The sequence below is a fragment of the Gopherus flavomarginatus genome, chromosome 1 (assembly GCF_025201925.1).
Source record: "Gopherus flavomarginatus isolate rGopFla2 chromosome 1, rGopFla2.mat.asm, whole genome shotgun sequence".
NCBI lineage: Eukaryota > Metazoa > Chordata > Testudines > Testudinidae > Gopherus > Gopherus flavomarginatus.
In genome coordinates this window covers 230691897-230717983 of record NC_066617.1, presented here as the reverse complement: position 1 = coordinate 230717983, position 26087 = coordinate 230691897, and the positions used below count along the sequence as shown (strand labels likewise).

The 26087-nt window shown below is 40.6% G+C and overlaps 1 protein-coding gene across 4 annotated transcripts in view; it reads right to left on the bottom strand.

Moving 5' to 3' along the window:
- Window positions 1-26087, bottom strand: part of CTPS2 (CTP synthase 2) — a 165507-nt gene that overhangs the window by 68288 nt on the left and 71132 nt on the right. For all 4 annotated transcript variants that reach the window (XM_050963699.1, XM_050963701.1, XM_050963700.1 and 1 more), the window contains 4 exons: window positions 25779-25867; window positions 24529-24623; window positions 22638-22700; window positions 21692-21735 (listed from right to left, as the gene is read on the bottom strand). In XM_050963699.1, the coding sequence (XP_050819656.1) occupies window positions 21692-21735; window positions 22638-22700; window positions 24529-24623; window positions 25779-25867 (291 nt within the window). The remainder of the gene's footprint in view (window positions 1-21691; window positions 21736-22637; window positions 22701-24528; window positions 24624-25778; window positions 25868-26087) is intronic.

The following is a 26087-nucleotide window of genomic DNA, read 5'->3' as shown; positions in this document are numbered from 1 at the left end:
TGCTTGCAAAAGCCTTGCAAACGCTGTCTATATGTTGCAAGCGGCCATCTGCATCTATGCTTTGTCAGTACTATATTTACCACCTTTTGGAATGTAGGTGTGTACTCAAAAAAAACATTAAGAATTCAGCAAAAGCAGATGATGTTACAAAAGCAGATTTAGTAGCACTATACGTTACCAAATACACCTACCAGTACCTACTTATTAGATCAGTGGCTGACACATGCTTGGCTGGGCCCAACCTGTTCAGTAAACTGTTACAAGCACTGAATAAGAGTTAATCACCACTTCGTTTACAACTGTCCACACAAACTGTGCTATTCTAATTTAGTAATTTACCCTGCCAGGGAAGATCAAAGGCTTGCTGAAGGTTTAAAGTGCAGTTCTACTCTCAGAAATGACATTGTAAAATTGTAAAATGCATACTTCAGCTCCAAGATTATGCCATGCCATAGAAAATGTGCTCAGTTTACAAGAAACTGTGTTTCTTAAACTACCAATCCTGCAAGCTCAGAGTCAAGCTGGGTTCTTTTCTTCTAACTCAACATCATCTGTAATAAAGGTACAACCAGCTAAATTAAATCTTGAGTGACATCTGTTCAACCCTACACAGCTCCAGGGCCTTCAATGGGTCGCAAGATGATTAGAATTTATTAAATAATTCAGTTGATGATGCACAAGGAATGAGGTTGCCAAGTTTCTATTGGCACAAAACCAAACATACTAGCCTTGCCCCTTCTCTGAGGCCTGGCCCCTTCCATGAGGCCCCACCCTCCACTGACTACATTTCCCCCTCCTTCAGTGGCTCACTCTCCCTTACCCTCACTCACTTTCACTGGACTGGGGCATGGGGTTGGGGTGCAGGAGAGGGTGAGGGCTCTAAATGGGGGTGTGGGCTCTGGGGTGGAGCCAGAAATGAGGGGTTCATGAACTCCAGGCTGGGGCAGGGATTTGGGGTGCAGGGGGGGGTGAGAGCTCCGGCTGGGGGTGCAGGCTCTGGGGCTTACTCAGGCAACTCCCAGTCAGTGGCACAGTGTGGGGACTAAGGTGGGCTGCCTGCCTGTCCTGGGGCACCACGCTGCATCCCAGAAGCAGCCAGCAGATCCAGCTCCTAGGTCGGAGTGGGGGCAGGAGGCTCCACGATGAGGGCTGCTCTTGCCCGCAGGCACCTCCCCCCAGATCCCACTGGCCGGGGGCAGCGCGCAGAGCCCCATGGCCCCCCACCTAGGAGCCAGACCAGCCGGCCCCTTCCGAGGCGTAGTGCGATGCCCCAGGACAGGTGCCCCAGGATTGCTTGCCTTAGCTCTGCTACACTACCGACCGGACTTTTAACAGCCTGGTCAGCAGTGCTGACTGGAGCCACCAGGGTTCCTTTTTTAATGGATGTTCTGGTCGAAACCCAGACACCTGGTCACCCTAACAAGGAATAGGAACCATCTCACTCCCTCTTAAATGTGCTGGCTCTCCAGTGCTACCAGGAGTAAAAAGCAATTTAAATATATTTTGTCACTGAAGTAATTGAGTTATTTCTCTGAATATACAGGGAGAGAAGATCTGTTGAGTAAGAAGGTGCTATTATTGCATATTCACTTCTCTGAGTAGAAAAATACTAACTACTCCTAGGTACGTTGTGTTCTTTAAAAAACGGTCACCTGTTTCATGTTTAAGTTCCCTCCACCCCTGTGTGCTGTTTGAACAGATTTTGAATTTCCATGCTGAATGTCAAAGAAACACCATATATGAGTTTATTGTCTTGTATAAACCTTAATTAACTCTATTTCAAATGGTTTCCTGATGGAGAAGAAAGTTACTTTAAAGCTTAAGATGGAATGCTCCAAAGAGACGAGCTGAGTAACTGTTCAGTCAGTTGTGGAACATAACAGTTGCTAAATTGCCTTGTTTGCAAGAAAAGACATCTGTTATGTGATGTCCATATTTATTTTTAATAATACTGATGCATGCATGTTGAGTGGTTGGTGCTTCTATCAGGATCTTTTAAAACTGCTGAGGCTCTTTTTCCCTAAGTTGAGGTTAATGTTATGGGTGCAGGGTTAGCTGTACCCCTTACTCAGTCTCACCATGAACACTCTCCCCAAATCACAGGTCCATGCCTGTAATTCTCTAAGGGTGACTATCATGATCCACTTAGGGTTCCTGGACAATGGGAGATACAGAACAGGTGCTCAGGGCAGAGGCAGTGCATGGAGCTTCCCTGATTGCACCTGTGCCTAAGAGTCACAGGGACATGCTGGCCACTTGTGGGAGCTGCGCAGAGCCAGGGCAAGCAGGGAGCCTACCTTAGCCCCCCTGCGCCACAGACCAGACTTTTAATGGTCCAGTCAGCGGTGCTGACCAGTGCTGCCAGGGTCCCTTTTCATGGCATTCTGGTTGAAAATCAGATGCCTGGCAACCCTAGATTCATTCCCACTTTTAGACTGTGCCACCAGGTCACAGTATCCCTGTGCATCACCTAGGCCCTCAGCAGTGCCAACTAGGTTTTGGCCTCTCTGTGGCCTTCCCTCCAGCAGCCTGTGATCAGTATGAAAATGCAGAGACTGTCGGAAGCAATTATTTATTTATCCTTACTCTCATCACAAACAGAGATGGAAAAGGGTTACCCTGGCAATTCCTTGCAAGCTTAGGTAGGTCCTGTGACCCAGGAATCTCTTCATGCCAACTGGAAAAGGGGGTTATAGGAATCTCCTGGTTCTGATATGTACATTCTGGTTCCCCAAAGAGTGTCATGTGAGGTCTTAAATGAAAGCTGGTGTCACACTGGTCATTAATATCACTCTGAAATCTATGTACAGATACTATGCAATGTGATATGTATGTATACTGAAAATATCTTCTTAAAATCTGTATCATCAGCAGAGGTAAAAAACAGGTCTTCTGTCAGACGAGATGTTTTTTCCATCTACCCATTTACATGTAAATTGAGTATCGTCTCACCTATTACCAGTCTGAACTGAATATAAATGAAAAGATTGTTAAGACTTCCAAGAAAAAAATCTAATTGGAAGACAAGAACACAAGGCTGCCTCACATGAACAGCAGTTAGTGGTGAAGTGCCTCACAACCTGGGGTACCCATGGGGAGAATCACAAGTTCCCACTTATCCCCAAAGCCCCAGAATCTGGGGACCATGTGACAGTCTGTTTCTCGGCCAACCCTCTCTCTCTGTCTCCCTACAACAGCGTGCTGTTTTTAATAGTTTTCAAGTCCTTTATTTAAGATCTTCTGTCTGGTCTCCCCTGAAATTTCAAGCTGGGACCTTGTTGATTTGACCTAATTTGATTTTGATTTTGATTCGATAACTATATTGCTTAATTCTTAATTCAGTCATGTTAAAAATAGCTTCATTTTAGGAATCTGCCTGCTTGATTTTATTTGTTTCCTTACTGACTTTAATACAATTAATAAAAGCATAGTGAGTCATATTTCTTTCAATAAGTAACAAGGGCCAGAACCATTTAGAATCTAGCTGGGTACCAGCCATAGGCACTGACTGGCAGCCCCACAGGTCAGTATCTCTCTCTCCCACTCCGCACCTCTCGTCCGCCGGCAGCCCCACCGATTGGCTCCTCCCTCCAGCACCTCCTGCCTGCTTCGGATCAGCTGTTCCATGGCGTGCAGGAGGCGCTGGGGGTGAGGGGGAGGAGCAGGACTTGGAGATTGAAAGAGGCAGGGAGGGGCGGGAAAAGATGAGGTGGGGGCTTGGAGGAAGGGTAGAGTGGGGGTAGGGCCTGGGGTGGAGCGGGGGGTCAAGCATCCCACTGGGGTCTGAGTAAGTCAGCACCTATGGACCACAGGGTCCATTTATAAGCCTAATTAGCTTGGCTGAGAACATAGCAGAACACAGCAACAACCATCTCTTGCAACTTCTATATGTTTTGCTTCCAGCAGACTATAATGGTTAAAATGACTAATATCAAATTATTTACTGAACATGTTAAAACACCCCTCTGGAGACAGATCAACGGATATTATAGATCAGTGGTCCCCAAACTTTTTGTCACCCCCACCCTTAACTGTAATGCAATCTGTCCACAACCTCCTGGGAGCTGGGGCCCGAGGCTGGACCTGAGGGTGGGAGCCAAGGAGCAGAAGTCACAGGCGGGAGTGGGGCAAAAAGCCAGGATTGGGAGCTGTGGCCAGGAGCTGGGCCGTGGTCGGGGCCAGGAGCCAAAGTCAGGGCCTTGGCTTTGGCCAAAGCGGAACTGTGGGCATAGCGGGCTGGGTGATGCTCCCTCTCCCCCTGCAATGGGGACTGGCCCAGGCCCCTCAAACATTCTTCTGTGCCTCCTGGGCAGATGCGCCCCATAGTTTGGGGACCACTGCTATAGATAGAGATCGAATTTAAAATTCAAAATATATCTGCTAATAGACATGGTTTTGGGTGTGAAAGGTGAGGCCATGACTTCTGTGCTTATAATTTCTATTATTCTTTGTTTCATGTGGATAACAGAAATACCCAAAAGTATTACATGAGAACCTTAACAACCTGCATTAATGTGGGGCAGCCCAGGCATGGACTAATGGGGACTAAGGATTAGCAAGTGTACCAGTGTGACCACTGAGAATGATGCCATGCTTCCTATGAGCCAAAAGGGAGCCCAGGTAACCCGTGCCTAGCTCTTGGAACTATCTCGTCTCCAAGGCAGGGTAATTTATTTCTCCTTCTGCTTTTCTTTCTCTGTGACAGGGCTCTTCCTGCTGCTGAGTCTGAAAACATCAGGGGGGCCAAGCTAGGCTCTGGTTGGTGTCATAGCAGATACAGTGAAGCTGCCAGGGATATGGAAAAGGAGCCAATCAGGTGGCTTTAGAGGATGCTGATGGAGTCCTGCAGACCCTGAAAAAGAATATCATCATTTCTCCTTAATAGCAGCTCTCAAGGCTGCTGTCGCCTCCGTGCTTTCTACAGCTCGGAGCCCAGCTGCTGCTGAGGAGAGAGGAAGTGGTGCTTTCTAATTTCCTCCGCACAAGCCCGTTAATGTACACTGCAAGATCATCTTCTGGATTCCTCCTTAGCCCTGCAGCAATTACAGCACAGCTGCTCTGGGAGCACTGGGACCCAGATTTTGAATGGTATTTAATCGTTGCTCTGCTCAGTGTCGCAAGACATAAGTAACTCAGATAGCTAAGTCCCATGTTAAAAAGTGATTTAGGCACTTAGGAGCCTAATTTTCATTGAAAGTCAATGGGCTTGAGAGTCTGACTCAGTCTCTCCCCACCACTCCCTCTCTCACAAGCACCAGCATCTGGGAGGAGGAAAGATGGCAGGCTCTGTGTCAGGGTTTACCCAGCATCAAGGGCATAGCCACGGTGTAATGTGGCAACAACACCCTAACATCCCATATGAAGCTTAACATTACCTACCCTGGCATCACCCCAGTTGCGCAGTAAAACCTCATTGTTCTGTACCTTCTATTGTAGATTTCTCAGTTTGTGTCTTACTGAAATGCAGATTAATGAGGGTCTTTGTAATTCTTTGTAAGGGTTCTATAAAACAGATTTGAGAACAAAGCAATTAAATTTTTAGCCAGTTGTAAATAGCAGCTGTGGGGTAGCAGCTTTATGGTATTGCCGCGGGATCATGGTTTCAGGAAGCACTATGAGATAACCACTTTTCGGTACATTCTCCTGTCCAGGTCTGTGCCTCATATAGTTTGGGTGCATACTCAGTTTAGAGAGCTTTGTTGTAGCAACAATCTGGCTGTCAAGCATGTACACTTAATGGGCAACTGACTCAGATGCAGCACACTAGGCTGCACATCACAGCATAAAGTCTGCCACTAATAATGCTTCTACTGAATTGTTCATCACTGTAGCAACCACACCCAATTCTGTGAGGGAGACACCTTGTACATATGATTACTAAGTGTCACAGCATAACGAGGGAGTGCCTAGAAGAAATTGAGTCTGTAGATTAGGATAGCCAATCAGGACATTATTCAGCAAATTGTATTCTACAAGGTGAGACATAAAGAACCTTTGCACATCAGTAGAGATTTTACAGACACCAGAAGTTGTAATAACCAAAGCGCATCACCTACTTTATTTATGGACTAAATACAACAAGCTGCTCTCATCTCCCCCTACTGCCATTACAACAGATCCACATCCAGGAGTGACACTACCTTCTCTTTACTGCTTTAAGTACAATTCTCTGACTGAGGTCCCCACCTGTAGCAAGGGTTATAGCTGATAATTTTTGGGCAATCTGCTCCTCTCTGGATGCTCCCTATTGCCCCATTTATACTTTGTGTCCTCCTGATCTCATAAATAATTCAAGGACATTGATACTGGTAGTTATTTTGGCCCACGTCTTCCATTTGTGGTTGAGATTAAATTTTCTACATCCTGCAACACATGCCTTGAAATAGACCGTGTACGACTAGGCTGACTATCAATGCGCTCTCACCTTCCATTCTTTTTCCATTTTGCAGAGCGCCACATCCTAATGGCTGCTGGATTTGGAGGCACCAAATGTCATCTGTGCATCCCTTCGATCTGCACATCACACTGCAGTTTCTGTGCAACACACATCAGGCAGAGTTGTTCCACTCTACAAAATGGCAGTGTACTTGGGATTTTGCCTAGTGCAGGTAGTCAGAAACTGCACGTGTGCACGCGTGCATGCACACACACACACGCGCGCGCGCACATATAGAGTGGTATTTCAGGTTGTTTGCCTGCAACAAAACAGATTTGCCTATCAGACACATCTCTCCCTGTGACCAGAGGACCAATATGGTATTTTGATTAGTCAGGAAGACTTAGCGCTGACCCACAGCATGGTGACAACATACTGTTGCTGCTGGCGGCACACTCATGTACAATAGTGAGGGAATGACTAATGCTGATTGCAACCCACAGGATACAGGTATTGCTGTACTTCATGAGCTGTGACCGATGCCCGCGCAGTCAGTGGAAAGGCACTCCAGCCCAGCTTTCATTCTACCTTTTGCCACCTGTGTCCCCACAATAGGCATTTATCTCATTTGCTGGTTACTATATCCTGTGGCACAACATGATTCAAAGCTGTACTGCACTCTTGCTGACCTGTAACTATATATGTCCCTTTATTTTACTCCAGATGCTGCATTAGGCAAGTTCTGCACACAGCATAGCAAAGACTTCACAGGCTGTAGATTTTTCCAGTTCAAAGAATTTACACTTCCCTTCATTGTGCTTATTCACTAAAACAACAGCTTATTCCAGATATCTGCAGTATGTGTGTCCTGTATGTCACAGAAACACATGGTCATAGTTTATCCCACCTAGTCTGAGAAACCTGGACTGCTCTATAATTTTTCCCTCTATGTCAGATCATGCAGAGTTAGAGAGAGATTTTACCAACTGACTATATCACTAATGCTCTGGAAGGTACTGATTATTCACAAGTTGCATACACATAAAAATAAGTGAATGCTGCAAAAAAGAATGTTCACAAACATTTGTTCAAATTTATAATCCAGTTCATTTAATTGTTCTCCCCATCTTTTGTGTTTGCAAATATTTTACCAAACAAGTTTACAGGGATGAACAGTCACATAAGAAGCCAATTTTAAGGGAATTTTGACTTTGTAAACAGGATAATGGAAAGTGACACAGTCCTTGTAGCACTTACGGAGACATCTGTGTGAGCTTGGAATGAATCTCCAGGCTATCAAGCACATTATTTGCCCAGCTCTACTGTGTTTAATGCCCTGTCTATGCTACCAAAACAATATCATTGTCAGAGGAATATTTAGACTCCATGACCCTTGATAAAATGGTTTGTCAGCCATAGGCTAGAGATGACTGACCCATGGTGAACTGCATCATAAACTACAGACACAAGACACATTCATTATCCCTCACACTCTGAGCATGGGTTATAAGCACCACACCTGGATCTCCAGGAAGAGAGCAGTTTAAAGTATGACCATGAGAGCAGACTACAATAACAAATAAAGACAAAAGTCATCAGCACCAATAAGGAGTATATTGGATCTCAAGCACCTTAGAGTTCATTTTTCCTAATCAGCTTTTAGCTGAAATGCTTTGGAGAATTATAAATGAAAACTCAAAATAAAAAACACTTAAAAATTAGGTCTGTATTTTAAATAGAGACAGCTTCTTGGACTGTACTGTAACTGTTAGCCATCCACTCCTAAACCTACATTACACTTCTTTTACATTCTTCTAGCTCAGAAGGAATGAATATGTTTTATGATAAAATGCTGTATGCTAAGTGTAGCCTATAGAACTAGCTTAGATTTTTATTATATTCAGCAGTACCACAAGGAACCTACACGTCTGTATCCTGTAAGACATTAGAAGGCTAGCATAAGTATAGCCAAGCACAGTAGGCCTGTGACCCTTGGCATACATAAATGACGTGACAGTCACCCTTAGGTTTTGGGGAACTAGGAATAGCTTGCTCAATGGCAGGAGTTGGAATATAATGATACCAGACAACCGCAGGAATACTGAAGTGATACTGGGCTTGGATATTTTAGGATAGAATTGTTGGCAGATGTCTAACCACAAGCTTGCTTGAGCCAGAGCTGGCATATATGGTAATGAATTAAATTGCATTCATAAGTGAACCTATAGGACAAATGCATTTCAATATTATGAGGGTGAGGAAGTTAGATTTGAATATGGAAAGTAGGGCATTAGAATGAATATTCATGACAGTGTTCAGGCCTTGTAACAGGCCAAACCACCATGTGGAGGAGGTTAGCTTTCCATCATTTGACCCTTCAGCTCTACTGTTATCTGCCCCCAGCTCTATTGTTATCTGCCACCAATCTTAGGCATTGAGAAACCTGGACTATTGGACTCACTCAGCATGTCTCTTATCACCAGGTCCTCAAGAAAGGGCATAAGTATAGAAGTCTAAGAGCATATGCAAGGGAATGATACCACAGATGTCCCCAATACCATATTACTCTTGTCTGTGTACGTGGCTTGGGGCTTTTCTGTCTCTAGTACTGGTTTTAATAAAAATTATCAAGGTTTGGCTTTGCCCTCAGTGTGAGTGTCCTTGCCATAGACCCTGAGGCTCCTGCCGAGATACTGGACATGTTGGTTTTAGTTCTGTGTAGCCTGATTCTGGGATAAGAACCCTCTTATCCCCAGCTCATTAATCAGGATCAACTGGCAATCAATACAATTATTATTAACCATTAAAAAGGATCAGGCAACATACGCTTTGGAAACAACAACATTTCATGCATATACAAAAAGCCTCTCTCTATAGAAGCTTTCCCCAGGCTAACTCTGAAGCGGGTGTGGCAGAGGTTAAAAACTAAAACACACAGTTTGTAGGGGGGAAATACCCACAGAAAGGACTTTATGAAACCTCATGGATAGGGGTTTATGGTGCTCCTTCAATTGTAAAACTGTTTTCATTATGTCTTTTTTCTAAAGTATGCAAAACCTTTGATCATTGGATCTATAAGATTAAAATTAGTGTACTGTTTTTAATGACAAAAGAAAAATTTCATAATAAGGGTGGAGTGGAAGCATGAAGACTATAAAGGTTGTCCCAACCCCGCAATTCTCATTCCTGCTGGATTCTGTTAGTTATTCTGGGTTTTGTGAGTCAGGTAAGTACAATCTGAATTTATTACACATTTAAAATCTCTTATATTAATTTAGCATTTTCATTTGGAAATGGGTTGAGCCCATTATATTGAAGAAAAAGCCCACTGTACCTGTGGGTTAGCAGTTAAGTATAACTTATTCACTGCTGAGATGTTAGTGGGAACAGAATTATCTCCCCAACAGGAAAAAAAATCAAACAAACCTACATACCTGGTTGATCATTTCAATATATTAGAGGAGATTTACATTTTCACCTGTTGATAACTGCTTATTTAACATAATCATTTCTATTTCAATAACTGCACTTATAATAAGCAATTGTTGTTTATACCAACTGCTTGCCCTCTTCATCCAAAACAGACACCTGCTACCTGGAATGAAATCCATCACTGATTTTTTCCTTCTCTTTAAACATTCAAATGTAGGGTTTTGTTTTCTTTTCACAGTTATCCTTCAAGAATATAATCAGAAATATGGAAAATTTACTTGATGATAACCTTTTAAAATATTTCACCCAATATGCATTGATGGAGGGTAGTACCAGTACGCTGTCCATTGGTGGACTAAAAAACCTGCTTCAGAATCAATTTGCACAATATCTGAAGGTAAGTGTAGCCCAAGCAGCATCAATTGTACTCTCTGTGGAATGGGTGGGAAAATGTAAATATAGGTCCTGATCCTGTAAGGCAGAGCCTTATGCCCCCATTGACTAACAATCGTTCTCAAAGGGTCAGTATGTGAATCCAACACTTGCCTTACTCACATAGTTGTAAGGAGTTCACAACTTGGCACTATGAAAGAAATACTTTTAATGTATTTTAGAAGGTGTTCTGAAGGCAAAGTCGCATCAACTAGATCATACAAAATATTCCCCCCTAGGTCTGTATACTGTATCTTGATTCATCTCAGAAGGTCTTAGACTTTGAGTAGTAGGTAAATGTGGTGACTGGTAATTATTCGATTCTGAAAACAGAAGTATCAGAATTCAGGTAAGAAGTCTGAAGAAGCTGGTAAATAGTTGAAGTCCCTGCTGTAATGGAAATGGACACAATAATTTTCTGTGATTTTAAGAAAAGTGCAAAGGTAAAAAATCACCACCACCATTTGATCTGCAGAAATGTCAATATGACACCATTTAGGGGTTTCAAGAATAATCAGATTTTGGAAGATTAATCGGAGTTGGGTTTTGACTTCAGTAGGACTCCAAATAGTTTCCTTTGCTGGACTGAACATTTAGATGTTAAATGTGGGTGTGCTGAATCAGAGTTGGTACATTTTGTCAAAAGCCTAAACTCAGTGGAAAATCCAGAATTTTGTGAATAAAAAAATCCACTGTATTCATTTTGCTACAATTTGTTGGATGGAGAAAAATCTTTTACATGATCCAGTACGTGCAATTAAACCTATGGAAAAATCATAAAATATAAAAAAGTGTTTCCTTATCAAACAATTATCATAATTTATAGTCATAGTTTATTTAATTGGAAACAAACTTGTAAGTCTGCTAAGGTGCTTTCTTACTAAAACTTTTTTTATATCAGTCATAGCCAGTTCAGCTTTGGAGGAAAATAAATCCAGATTTGACTGAGCATTCACATTTCACCTGTGTTATCAATGATTTCTACTTGCAATTTGGATAGTAGATTTTTCTAGCATTTTCTGTGTTTGTACAACTTGTTTAACACTGAAATAGATTATATAAAGTATGACACAACATAAAAAAGCAGCTTAAATCACAATCAAAACTAGGTTTATCCCACTTTATACATTTGACTAATTACCAAGAGCGTTTTCAGAAAATTCACTGCACCAGAATGCCATGTGCACTTTCATAATACGGACTGGACTAAAAGGAGTTAATGCTCTTAGCTAGATTTACCACATTTAAACAATTTTGCTAACACAATTCAGAGTATTCTAAATACAGGGGGGAACAGCCCTGTCTCAGGGCCTGATCCAAAGCCCAGTGAAGTCAATGCGATTCTTTCAACTGATGTAAGGGGGCTCTGGGTTAGACCCTGAGATAGTACTGTGTGGTAGATGTTGACTTTTAAAGGTGACCATTGTAGTCTATGCTACTGCTTTCTCACCTGTCTTTCTTTCCCCATCTTTGTAATATAGTCCAAACTAAATTTACCTACATCAGAATGAAAGTCTAGTCATAATGAAGCCTTGCTGCTGACTGTCATGTTCAGTTGCACTGGCTCTTGCACATGGGGACATTTTCAGTTCTTGATAGCCTGACTGTGAGAATTTAAACTATTTCTTAGGTATGCTCTTCTATAGTGAAAAGTGAAAGGCAGATGATTGCTCACACACTTTTCAGAGGTCTGATACATCTTTGATAACAACGTTACCAGACTGTGGGAACTGCATTTCTCGGTTAGGCAATATAACAATCTCCCTCCCACACACACACACACACACACGTACTTACTCGTAGATCCCATAGTAGTAGCAATACCTCCATAGTAATATTAATAGTTAGCATACTTTATGGGCTACGTTTCTTATCAGGAAGTATCTGTGACCATTAATTTTTTTACTTAACTTTTTTAATGATTTTCCTATAAAAACAGGATGCATTCTCTCTCGATAACATAATTAAATCGTTGGACAAAAATAATGATGGGAAAGTCAGCTTTGAAGAATTTCTGTCCATTGTAAAACGTATAACTGGCACAGGCCTGTGAGACAAAAGGAGGAGGACCACCACTGGCAAAGGAAGAAAGAAAAAACTTGGCATTCATAACAAGTATATATATATGTATGTATTTACAGATTTACTTATTGTGATAACATTATCAGCAGATAATAAAGATTTTCTTTAGTGTAAAAGGATTGGTCTCCTTGTACTGTATTTCCTATATACTGGGTATCAACACACTCCACTTCCCCGTTATTTTAGAATTAACATTTTTATTTCATGCTACAAAAACATGATGTAAGGAAATGGCCTTTATATAACTCCTGCTTTATGTGGGGGTAGTACTTTGACACATGGGACAGTTTAAATTCATGTTTTTGGAAGAAATATATGGCCATATACATTAAGGTCAGTCTATCACTCCCAGCAAAGATTATTCACTACAGTATACTAGTCAATTCAGCTTAAGTCAGGACACACATTTCAATATAGTAAAATATCTGAATTACATATATCTAAGATTCATATGTTAAATACAAACTTACCAATATTCTATTTACTATTTAAAAAAAATATTTTCCTCAATAACATGCATAAAATATACCTAACAAAAATAGCTGTACTTAGGTGAATCAGATAAAAATCTATAAGGAATATCATAACTGTATACATACAAAATCAATTATATCAAATCTAAGATCAAATATGGATTGCCTATTACAGTAGAACCTCAGAGTTACAAACAGCTCAGGAATGGAGGCTGTTTGTAACTCTGAAATATTCATAACTCTGAACAAAGCATTATGGTTGTTCTTTTAAAAGTTCACAGCTGAACACTGACTTAATACAGCTTCGAAACTTTACTGTGCAGCAGAAAATGTTGCTTTTAATCATCTTAATTTAAATGAAACAAGCACAGAAACAGTTTCCTTACCTTGTCAAATCTTTTTTTTAAACTTCCCTTTATTTTTTTAGTAGTTTATGTTTAAAACAGTACTATACAGTACTGTATTTTTTATTTTTTTTGGTCTCTGCTGCTGCCTGATTGCATACTTCCACTTCGAAATGAGGTGTGTGGTTGATTGGTCAGTTCGTAACTCTGGTGTTCATAACTTTGAGGTTCTACTGTATCACAAACGTCTCTGTGACCTCTGCACTGATGTCCTATGTTCTAACAGGATATATTAATTAAACCATTCTGACACTAAAGGCTTTGATTCCTTCATTATAAATCAGCTTTTGCATATTCTTGCTATTGACAATATAATAATAAAATATCTTTGATATCCATTTACTTTAACAACTTTAAGTTACAGTTAATAAAGAATTAAAAAAAACATCATTAGGTTTAGAAAGTCAAGCACTCAAAGTTAGGAAATGTCAGAATTAAGGTTGTTTATGCATCCTTCATTTGCCCTGATTATGCATATGCATTATGGTACAGCATTAATTCCATGATTACATTCTATTTATTTTCCAGAGGACCCAGAAAAAAACATCTGATGATGAATCAGATGGATGGTCAGTACTTTACAGTACATGGCTACAAGCAGAGCATCCACCATTCTCTCTGCTCGTATCATGTTCTGCCTTATGATAGACAGTTCAAAGAAAAAATGTTCCAAAAATTTACTTCACCATTTACATTTTTTAAAGTAACATTTTGCTCCTTCCGGGAACCTTTTAGCAAGCAACATTCACCGCAACTATGAGAGACAGACTTGGATTGCAGTTGGGTGGGATGATGTTTGTATTATTATGAAAATACTTTCACCCATACAGCTAAATGTAGCATCAGTTCCAATTCAAGAGGCAATCTCTTTGCTAAAATGAAACTTCCAAACACCATTTCTTTAAGGGAGATCTGACACTTTACGCTTTAAGGGTCCAATCTTGAAAGGTGCTAAGTGTCTTCAACTCCCATTGAAGAAAGGGGATGTTGAAAGTGCTCAATACTTCATAGGAAACACCAAACATGTTTCTGAATCAGACCCTAAACTGAGAACAACTTACAGTACATGGCTACATAGCTGCAGAGGGCAGATGAGATATATTTCTGTTGGTTCAGATCCTAACGCCTGTCAGCCTCACAGAATGGACATCTTATATTCATTTTTTTAAAACGAATTTGAGGCAGCCCTGAAAAATATTCAGAGTGGGAATACTCTAAAGGAAAGGAGATTTCACTCTTTCAGAAAAGTGGTAAGACATTTTTCTGGTTTGGCTATACATGCACAACTTCTGAAATTTGTGTTTTTGTATTTGTTATAGATACAAATTACAATTTAGGCATAGAAATAACACTTAACCTCTTTCAATGAATCAATAGGAGCTGACTTCATGGGAGTGTAGGATTCAATCTCTTAATAAATATTTAGTCATATTCATTCCTCTTTTCAACACAAGCCCAATTAGCCTTGCAGCATCAGTCTTCTCTATTGTCAAATACAGATTTACAGTCATCTTTGGGAGTATGATCAGGTCCACATCAGATGAAGTTACTTTTGCACATTAAAACGTGCAATTTTTTTTAGATTCTCTTTTTAATCCTTTCAGCACATAGCCTACATCAGAAAATTACAGTGTCATAGTAATTGCTATTATTATTATTATTGCTTCCCTTATTGAGAAGAAAGTAATGAAACACACGGAAACTAAATTAAAAATAAGGTATCCTTGTAAGAAGAATGATAGGCCGCTAACTTAGGACCTAGAAGACTTGGGTTCAAATCCCTACTCTACCACGGATGTCCTTTGTAACCTTGGGCAAGTCACTTAGTCTCTCTGTACCTCAGTTCCCCATCTATAAAATAGAGATAAGAACACTTTCCTACCTCACAGGGGTGTTGAAAGGATAAATTAAAGATTGTGAGATAAAAAAGGTACCTAAAATAGACTACTGTGTACAGTTCAGTCCTTAAGTAGCTAGTGTTCCTTGGAAAAGAAATATTTTTCACATAGTTTATTTTTGGCCAAATATAAAGTATTTTCATACACCTTGTTTTTATTTCAGTTCTGGCTATGGACCCAACCCTGCAAATACTTCTGTAAATGAGCAACTTTACGCATGCAAGTAATAATACTAAACTAAACGGAATTATTTATGTGTGTAAGGGTTGAGATCTATATTTCTTTTCTTTTTATCTGTGTTATACAATAGGAGAAATTTCTGACTTTGACTGTGTTACTAACACTTCTTATAAGTTATAGAAAAAGCAGGCCACGGGAAGTAAGCATTAAATAGTGTTATAAAAGTGTCACTTCCTCTCAAAGCCCACTTCTGATCCAATGCTCAGGGTTAGAAAAAATGCTTACATTTTACTTATTCCAAAAGGTCAGGAGCACTTCATACCATATGTAATATCAGAAATATCATGGAAAATAAAGTTTTAAAAATAAAATCAGCATCTTCAAGCAGGGCCGGCTCCAGGCACCAGCTAAAGAAGCAGGTGCTTGAGGCGGCCAATACCAAGAGGCTGCACTCCGGCCACTATTGGGGCAGCATGTCCGGGTCTTCAGCAGCAATTTGGTGCTGGGTCCTTCAGTCCCTCTCAGAGTGAAGGACCTGCCGCCAAATTGCGGAGTGGCGCAATCGCACTGCTGTGGCTTTTTTTTTTTTTTTGCCACTTTTGGTGGCAGAAAACCTGGAGCCGGCCCTGTCTTCAAGGCTAGTAATGAAGGAGACATTTTTACGAAAGTTATCTTTGAGGCATCAGCAGATGAAAGGCTGAGACCACAATGCAAGAGCGCATCAGAAAAGATTACAACCGCTTTAATATTGTGGAGAAAGAGGAGGAATAAAAATAAAATGCCTTTGACCATTTGGATCAAATACTGCCCTAATACCCTGTGTAAACATGTTTACTGCAAAGGGCTGCAAGGAATGTACAAAGAACCGAGTGTAGATTTTGTCCCTAAATGTATTATTTGCAGTATAAAATTATTCCACAGAATAGTAATACAACTTGGTGCATTACTTTTTCAAAGTGTTGCACAAACACTAACTATATTAATCCGCACCACAGCCAGGCAAGGTCAGTAGGTATTATCATTCCAATTTTACAGGTCAGAAAAAACTGAGGCAAAAAGATTAAAGGCCTTACCATGGAACACATGCAGCAAGTTATCAACATAGCTGGAATTAGACAGAATGAGTTTCTGGGCCTGATCAGCCCTCATTCATCTAGCCCACGTTCCCTTTGTAAAATCAAATCTATATTAAACAGAGTTGAGCTCAAGCTGCAAAATCTGGATATGGAATTCTAACATGCATGATATGGTGGATACAGCACTGGGTCGGGAGTCAGGAGAGCTGGGTTCTATGCCCGGTTCTGCCACTGATGAACTGGGTAACCTTGAACAAGTCACTTCACCTCTCTGTGCTACTTCTTCCCCCATCTACAGATGAAACTTACCCATCTGTGCAAAGTGCTTGGAGTTCCACAGATTAAAAGAACTATTAATTATTATTATTTTGTGACATTCAGTTAAAAGATTTTAGTTCAAGACTATTTCTAGTGCTAAAGCAAGGATGGATTAATGCATAAATACTAATAACTGTAACAGGAAACTCAGACATGCCCACTTTAATTTAAATCCCCTAGACACATTTTTTAATGCTTTTCACCATGTGGGCTGGAAAAATGGTACAATTTTGTTTAAAACAAACTTTGTAGTTAAACTTTACAACGTGCAAGTCACCAAAAAAACTCAAACCAGTGTTTTGTATGCAGAAACTATCAAATGGTTTCTCGGCACTGAAATATCAACTGCACACTATGGTTCCAGTCCTGCAACACCTACAGATTAGCTTAACTCCTGTGGGTAGCCCCTCTGACTACCCAGGGAGCTCAGCAGGAGTACTCATATGCATAAAGTTACTCCTAGGTGTGTCGGCAGGATCAATGCCAAGTAATGATTTTGTAATCACACTGAACCATGGAACAAGATGAAATAGATGAATAATAGTTGAACTGATATAGATCAACACCACGGTAGGGAACTCCCTCATAGCTTAAGTATGCATTAGTTACTCTTCAAACAAGTCAAGTCACAACATTTATCTCTTCAACTTTAGAATTAAAAGCAAAAATCTCAAAAAGAAAATCTTCACAGTGCTAAAAACTTTTGATCAAAACAGTTTCTGTGCATTCTATTACAGCAATATCACTTGGGCCATTATAGTTGAAAGGATACAGTCAATTAATAGTGTTGCCAATTCTTGCGACTTTATCATGATTCTTGTGATATTTTGCTGTTTTTCTTAGCCGCAGCTCCTTGAATCAGGTGACTGTGTAAAAATCTTAGCTTTTATTTTTTGTTTTTATTTAAATAAGTTTCTAGCCTTCATGGTTGCAGAGAAAAGCTGTAAACAGGCTCTTACAAGCTCAAATCCCAGAAGGCAAATAAAAAGAACCCAAAATTTATTAATTGTTTTTAAGAATTTCATGAGTGTTAAGCCAATCTTGTGATTCCTGGGGTTCAGCTCATGATTTTTGAACACTTGAGTTGGCAATACTACAGGTAGTAAATTAAAAAGAGTTACAAGAAATTCCAAGTTCTACATCTGCCCCTGAGAATCCTAGCCTATTGGCATGGTTCAGCAATCACATGGTCCTACTTTTTTATTAAAAAAAAAAAAAAAGCAAAAAGCAAAAAAGCAAAACCCAACTGTTACTGGACCCGTGTTTCTCCACCTCCATTCTCCAGGAGCAACTTCCAGAGGAGGAGTAGCCAATACAAGGAAGAGGAGTACAGTAAGTGCTGTTCTGTTTCAAGACTTAGGGCTGGTCCACACTACGGGGGGAAATCGATCTTAGATACGCAACTTCAGCTACGTGAATAACGTAGCTGAAGTCAAATATCTAAGATCGGATAAGTCATCCGTCCTCACCGCGCGGGATCGATGTTTGCGGCTCTCCCTGTCGATTCCGCAACTCCGTTGGGGTTGATGGAGTTCCGGAATCGATATAAGCGCCCTCGGGGATCGATATATCGCGTCTAGATGAGATACGGCGGGTAGTCTGGACGTAGCCTTACTGAGCTGCTGAGGGTGCTACCATGGGAGTGACACAGTGTTCCCTCATCAGCTCTCACGGTGCATGAAATCATCTCTGTGGCCTCAATAATTCACAAACTTTACTAACCTGATCCCCCTTAAATTATTTCTGTACATTACTATAAACAATATCCACATATTTTAATACAATGCAGGCTTTGCTAAACTGAAACCTTTACGGTTACAGGTATTAATATGTAAGATGTCCAGTTGAAACAACTGAAGGTTCACTTTGCCTCACTCAGAGTTCAGCTGTGAAATATCAGCATTCCTGCTATACAGATTAAGATTCAGAAACATGCTTTGCAGACTAGCTTTTATGCACATCACACACAAACTGTTTAACTCCATTAATCTTTGGTGACTTTCAGATTTTACATTTATTCCATTATTTTCTCCATTTAAATTGTACTTGAATGAATGTCTTGCTTCTCCTTTAATGCAATCAAAATGCTGCAGATCACCTAACGATTCATGATATTTCCGTACAACAGCAATATGTTGTCATAGATATGAGCTTCAATTCACTTCTCAACACCTTTTCCCTTTTGTATGGGGTCAGCGGTGCCCACAAGTCTTCGCTACTCCTTCAGGTCCATGACAGGGGTTCATAGGTCTTGGAGTTCCAGTCCATTTCTCTTCAATCTTCTCTTAACAGTCTCTCCATCGTATCTTCTGTCTTCCACATCCTTTCTTGCTGAACTCTTTCTCCCATGCTTTCTTTGTAAACCATTCTTCTTCCATTCGTATCACTTGTCCACCCACTTCAAATGTGCACTCTCCAGCCTATTTATTACTGGGAGTCCCATGTTCATCTTCCCCCTAATTTCTTCCATGCACATTCTGTCTGCCCTCCATTTGCCTGCCATTCTCAATATATTACGTGCTACTACCCGTACCTTAGAATCATAGAAAATCTTTTTTCTTCCATATGCAAAAGACCCGACCATTTCTAAACCACAGAGTAGGCAGGGAAAAACACATGCAGCATATACTTTTCCTTTCAGTTTGTTACTTAAGTGAGGCCCTACAGTACTCCTATCTTTTTCCTGTCACCCATGTACACTGGGCTCTTCTTTTCAATTCTCCAGATAGCATTAAGGGTATGTCTACACTCCAATAAGACACTTGCAGTTGGTCTGTGCTAGGTGACTTGGGCTAAGTGGCTGTTTAATTGTGGAATAGACGTTTGGACTTGGGCTGCAGTGAGAGCTCTGGGATCCTTCCCCTTAGCGGGGTCCTAGAGCCTGGGCTTGGGCTTGTCGGAATCACAATTAAACTGCTTCATAGCTCAAGACCCATGAAGCCAGGTGCATGTTTTTAACTGCAGTTTAGACATACCTTCACTACTTCCCAAGTACCCAGATTCTTTCTTCTGAAGCTTCGATCAACAGCTCTTTTTCCACTCTCTCCACTTCCAAAACTTCAAGTTTCTTTGTGTTTATCTTCAAACCATGGTCATCAACACAGATGCCCACTTGCTATTGTTCTAACATTTAGTACTACTATTGCACTTTAACAGAGAAAATAGCTGTTAGAGTTGAAGTATGGATTTGAACAGGCTAAAAAATATTGTACTGAGGATACAGCAAAACTGCCTCACGAAAAGCAACAATAAATACGCAGACTGATTGCTATTACACTGTAATAAACAGTAGTTCTCTGTAATCACTGATAAAAAAAATATATAGCATGTAAACTAGAGGCTGGAAATGAGCCCATGCTGACAAGTTTAAATCCTGATACAGATCCAGACTAAAATTAACTCAGTGCGGGACATTCAGATATGGGGTATTGGTTCAAGTCCATCGTTAGTGAGGACTAAGGGATGTTCAGAGGATACAAATAATCCATAGCACTTCAATGGCATGTTACGAAGATCATCTACTTAACAAGCAAAGAAACACAGCAACATCATGATAAGTAAAATGAGATTACTGACAAGAACATTTTGAGGGGGTTAAATGTCACCTGCAACAAGGTTTAGTAGGTGAGACTCGGAAAGGGAATACACTGTAAAGGCATAATAGGAAGAAATTCTGCTGATGCCCCCTTCCCAAGGACAAGCATTCAACACATCCTAAGATCACAGTCTTCCCAGTAGCCCGGCCCTTCTGCATCTAAACTTCCCGCCCAACAAACAGGCTTAAGATAACCTTGACAATATCCAGGGTTTCAAGAGTACATTGACTTATGAAATTCATCATTCATCATTTCTTAGATTCAAAAGAAGCATGTAAGTAAAATGTGACCTCTTGCAGTCTGTAAGGTGGGAAATGAAAGGGATCTTTTAAACTACATTACCGTTGGTGTAATGTCTGAATTTCCATTTGTTTACATATGAGTACATTTTCAGAGTTCACACTGATTTTAATAGGAGGCATGCAGACAAAATTCTGTATAGCGCTTTGACAATCTACCTTTAAAATCAGACTAACAGACCCCTGTTAATCATACATATTTCACCATCGCTTAAAAAAATGATTGCATTCATATTTTGAAAACTAAGCAAAAAATTCATTTTCACATTTCAGATTACAACCCAGCACTTCCGGAGCAAGCTGACACTGGAGCAGCAGTTTAACATTTAGCAGTCTATTAATTCAATATCTATCTAAAACATTTCTCTTGTCTTATCTTTTTCAGATTCTAGAAATCCCCATTTTCAGATCATCTGTGAGCTTTCCTGTTATGAGAATATTACATGCTCTCCTCAACTATGAGATATTATCAGGGGGCTCCCTTCCAAAATTTTGCCAGAGCACACATGGATGGTGTGAGTGCAACTTTATATTATTGAGTCAAGAGGACTTTCTGTCTGGAAAACCCAAAGTCACTACTATTGGAACCATTCGTACTTTCACTTTTACTAAATCCACCATGATGTTTTTAAATCCTTAACCAATTTTTCTCTACTTTGGGACAGTTCCATCAAACACACAGCATAGAAAACTGTCCTAAAGAAGCACTTTCTTTTTGTGATCCAGAACAAATTTGAAAAAAAAATACCTATCACATAAAAAAAAATATACCAGTACTTCTATTTATGTTCCCTGCAATTTTATTGCCAAAATTTGTGTTTTGATAAGAGATCTTTCCTACCTTGTAGCTTCTTATGTTTCACCCTGCAATAACTACGTTATAATCCTTATCCTCTGCTTATATCAATCTGTGGCCATGCAAATTATTCTGATATAAAAATCAGTATTGTATCTTCATTACTCTTACATCTTCATTATAGTGCTAAGTTACTATTTAAACAATAAATATGCTAAATATGGACAGCAGACATCTCTTCAAGTCTCAACATATGAAAAAGATACATAGCTGGTCATCTAACCAAGGGGTATTAAGAAAAGATACAGAAGAGATAAATCAGTACTTACAACAGGATATTTTGTGTTTGGGTCAAATTCTGTAGAATTTGCATCTGGAACACAAAAAATTCAGAATAACCACCATACGTTTTCATTGTCCTAGATCATCAGCTTTGTTGGCTTATAGGGCTACACTGTGCCCTTAGGCACAGCCTTATAAAGGTGAGTGTGTAACGTACAACATGCAGGAGCAGCCTCAGGAAGCACAATGCCTCAGGGAAGTCTACACATCAAGAAGGGAGTGTGATTCCCAACTCAAGGAAACATATCTGTGCTAGCTCTGATTGAGCTAGAACACTAAAAATAGTGTGCTAAAAACCTGTGGCAGCATGAGCAGTGGGGCAGGGTAGTGTCTGCCCCAGCATCTCAGACAGGTACGTACTCAGTGCAGCTAGCCCCTCTTTCTGCTCATGCTGCTGCAACTACACTCTGTTTTTAGTGTGCCAGTTAGATCAGAGCTCAGTCTTCGTGAGCTGGGAATTACACTCCCAGCTTGAAGTGCTGACATACTCATAGAGACTCATCAGAGTCACACTTCCTCCCCTGATACCTACTTGTTCTTGAGGGTAACAATTTACTGCTGGCCTAAGCCAGCACTAAATTACTACCCACTCTGCACTTATCTGGCTACTGTGCTCAATGAGTAGTGGGGTGGAGCCAATGCTCCTCCCATTCCCCATCACTACCTACTCACCTGCTTGAGGGACAGAGTATAGAGGTGAGCTGCCAGTATATTCCTATGCTTCTGACACCAAGATCTGAGTAGCCTGCACAGGGGGAGAAAGGGAGTTCTTACTCCCTTACATAGGCATGTAGTCTGATTCACAACTGAGCTCTTAGAATTTGCTCACATTGATCTAAACACATAATACTATGATTTGAATAATCTAAAGTTCATATAAAGAATAAGCTTTCTTTTAAGTGAACGAAATCCATACTAGCATACTGAACTCACCTTTCCAGTTTAAACAGTTTCTTGCAAACTCCACCACTGCCAGCTGCATCCCCAAGCAAACTCCTGCAAAAAAAAAGAGAGAACAGAACAGAGTTTCACACAATAAAAAGTAGAATTTGCAAAGTAGCCTCAATTTGGCCTTCAGAATACCCAGTTTTGATTTCCGGCTACTCAGTTTGTATGTACAAACTCATACATTCTGGGAATCCTGAAGACTGGTTGACTAATTGTGCGCAAGAAATGTAAAGGTTCTCGCTAGACTATTCATAATATCTATGTCCTTAGAGTCCTACTAAAAACCTTTTTTCATTTTAAATGTTATGTGCCTAGTAGGGACAGGCTACAGCTGAAAGTTTGGGTATGTTCAGATCCAAGATTTTGGCCAGGCCCATCCCTAGTATCTAGTCAAAGAATTCACCATGCATCTTAGATTGTAAGCAACTCAAGGCAAGGACCGCATCTTCTTATGTGTCTGCATAGCACCTGGCCGAGATCCTAACTGGACACTACTATAACAGAAATGTGTAATTAAAAGTAATAGCAATACAGAAATGATCAGACATAACAAACATGTTGAAAGGGATATTTTCTTGGGATATATTATGCTAAAATTATAATGTTGCTGATTTATTGTTCTTAAAAAGATACTCCAAATCAAATGTGATTTTAAGGTCATTGAGGTAGGGACTGTCTTTTTGTTCTGTGTTTATACAGGGCCAAGCACAAAGGGGACCTGGTCTGTGACTGGGGCTCTGTGACAGGGCAGAGTGGCCCCGCACTGGCACCGAGGGGGTTAACCCTGCCTTCTTGGCGAAGGAAGCCCTGCCCCGGAAGCCCTGCTGGGCATGCTCCAGCTGGAGGGTAGGTATAAAAGCCTGCAAAACTGCTTAGTCAGGGCTGACCACCAGAGGAGAAGGACAACACAGCCAGCTCCGGAGGAGGACCAGCCTACGCTCCAGGATCCAGCCTGGCCAGCACATACCCTGTAGCCCAGACGGAGGACCCGACAGAGGGATACAGACCGGTAACCCCCCACACCGTCCCGGAAGGGAGAATACAACACTGAGGGTAGGAAGTAACCCAGGGGAACCTTAGGGACAAATCGCGTTAAAGCAGCACTGATGTTCGGCGTGTTGCAGGTGGATCCCCACCGAGCCAACAGCAAGGGGAACCCTGCCAATATGAGAGCCCTGGGTTGGGAACCGGTGGAGAGGGTGGGACTAGGTCCCCCTACTCCTCTGACCATTAGGCAACACTTCCCCGCCTGAGAGGGGGAAAGATGGACTCTGGCCATTGGGCAACGCTGCCTTGATACCCGGCTTGAGCTGTATGGACTCTGGCCATTGGGCCACGCTACCTGGATACCCGGGTTGAGTTGTATGGACCCTGGCCATTGGGCCACGCTACCCTGATATCCGGGGCAAGTTGTATAGACTCTGGCCATTGGGCCACGTTGCCCTGATACCCGGGGTGAGTTGTATGGACTCTGGACACTGGGCTGCGCTGCCCTGATACTCGGGGCGAGCATGTGGGAACCTGTCATTAGGCCCCACTGGGACGCCCTTAAAGAAGGCAGGCTGGGAAATTCGAGAGGCGAGGCCCTGGCACCCCTCCCTCCCCTGCCACAAAGGGGCGCAGCAGTGCCAAACCCATCACAGGCTCTTAGGTGATATCGCAAAACAAACAACAAATAATAGAGTCAGGACCTCTAACATAGAACTTGAATGCTGACTCAAGTCAAAAACCACTTACATTTTAATGAGGCGCATGCAACTTTGCCAGGTAGATTTTATATCCTATTTTAACAACTACTATAGTTTTATAAAAATTAACCACCTTTATCTACATATCTTCAACACCCAGCAATATTTCCTTAGTTGAAAGATCTTACCAAGAAAAGGTTTTTTCTTTTTTCTTGCCCAAGAGATTGCTTGGAGTTTGCCTTCTGTTCCCCTAAATCCAAACCCGCCTGGGACCAAAATGCCACTGTAATAAAATCCATACATAAAATGATTGAGATGTAAAATAAGGACAAAAAAAGAAAGTCTCCGTGTGTCACTTAAAAGAATGACTTGTCAGGTTAAAATTAAATAAATGTGGTGTTAAGGGGCACCACATTTTGTATAATCCAAGGTGCCAATTCTGGGTGATCTTTAATGAGAAATGCACCTCATCAACATGAAAAATCCAATAGACTTATTTCAAGTTTTGGAACATCTGCATCTGTGTTCTAGCCAAATTCAAATAAAGTAATTACATCCTCTCCAGTGAAATTCCTATTTCTTTAATAAGCTACAGAATTCTTGCTCACTCTAAACTTGTTGGATGGTATTTCTGGTGCCTTTACAATAGCTGCTGAATAATACTAAAGAGATGCCTTTTGGTAGTGGATGAAGTAAAATGTTCCCTTTAGTTATACAAGGGGAATTGCTGGTCCCAGTGACATCAATCGCAAAACTTGTATTGATTTCAACGGGGCAACTCACAGTTTAATAATTTTACAAAGTGGATTGATGCTTATAAAAACAACCTTACAAAAATGTCATGAATATTTAGTAGCCCAGGCATAACATTTACTTATTCACTTTTTACTATGATGTTTGATGACAAAAATAAACTACTGATCCTTTAGTCACATCAGAAAGGATAGACTTTTTGAAAATGCCTAACTCTTCAAATGTACCTAAGCAGCAGGCACATTTAAAAATCCCACCCAAAGAGGCCAGAACACAGGTTGAAGTTCTGGCCCAATATTTTTTAACTTGCTATTTCCTTCAGTATAAATCATTCTTGTCACAAATCATCGTGAAGTTATTTCTTCCTGTCAGCAACAAAACCAAATTCCTAAACAAGTCTACCTGATATAGTGAATGGTTCAAAATCTTTTTAGTAATATACGATTTTCCATTTGAGATGCACTTTAGAATTAGTGTGATATTTTTACATAAAATCTAAAATCTTTTCCAACGATGGCTTTTGCATTGCAAAGTACTGAGTTAATGAGAAGAAAGATAAGATGGTATTGGATATTGAAATTATACAAGACACTGGAAAAATCAGTTAGGAAAAAAGTTATATTAAACAAAACAACAAATCATTAAACTCTTCTACTTTGTATAGAGAATACTTGATGGCACCTACTCTGCTTTGCATAATTTTTGCCATGCCTGGTGGTATTTCACTGGGTTCTCAACTTCTGTAGAATGCTCAAGCTCTATTGAATCTATATACTAAGAAAGAAAAATATATGACAAAACAGTATTTCATTCCACAGAAAAAGCAATATAATGTTATACTGTACAACAAACATTTATAGTATAAAAAAACCCTGCAGGACTTTTCAATGATTCTCACAATAAATCTGCACATAAAAAATACTAGCTAAAGATTCAATCCTGCAAGGACCCCTGCAGTGGTGCCGGAACTAGGGGTGCTGCCGTACCACCAGGC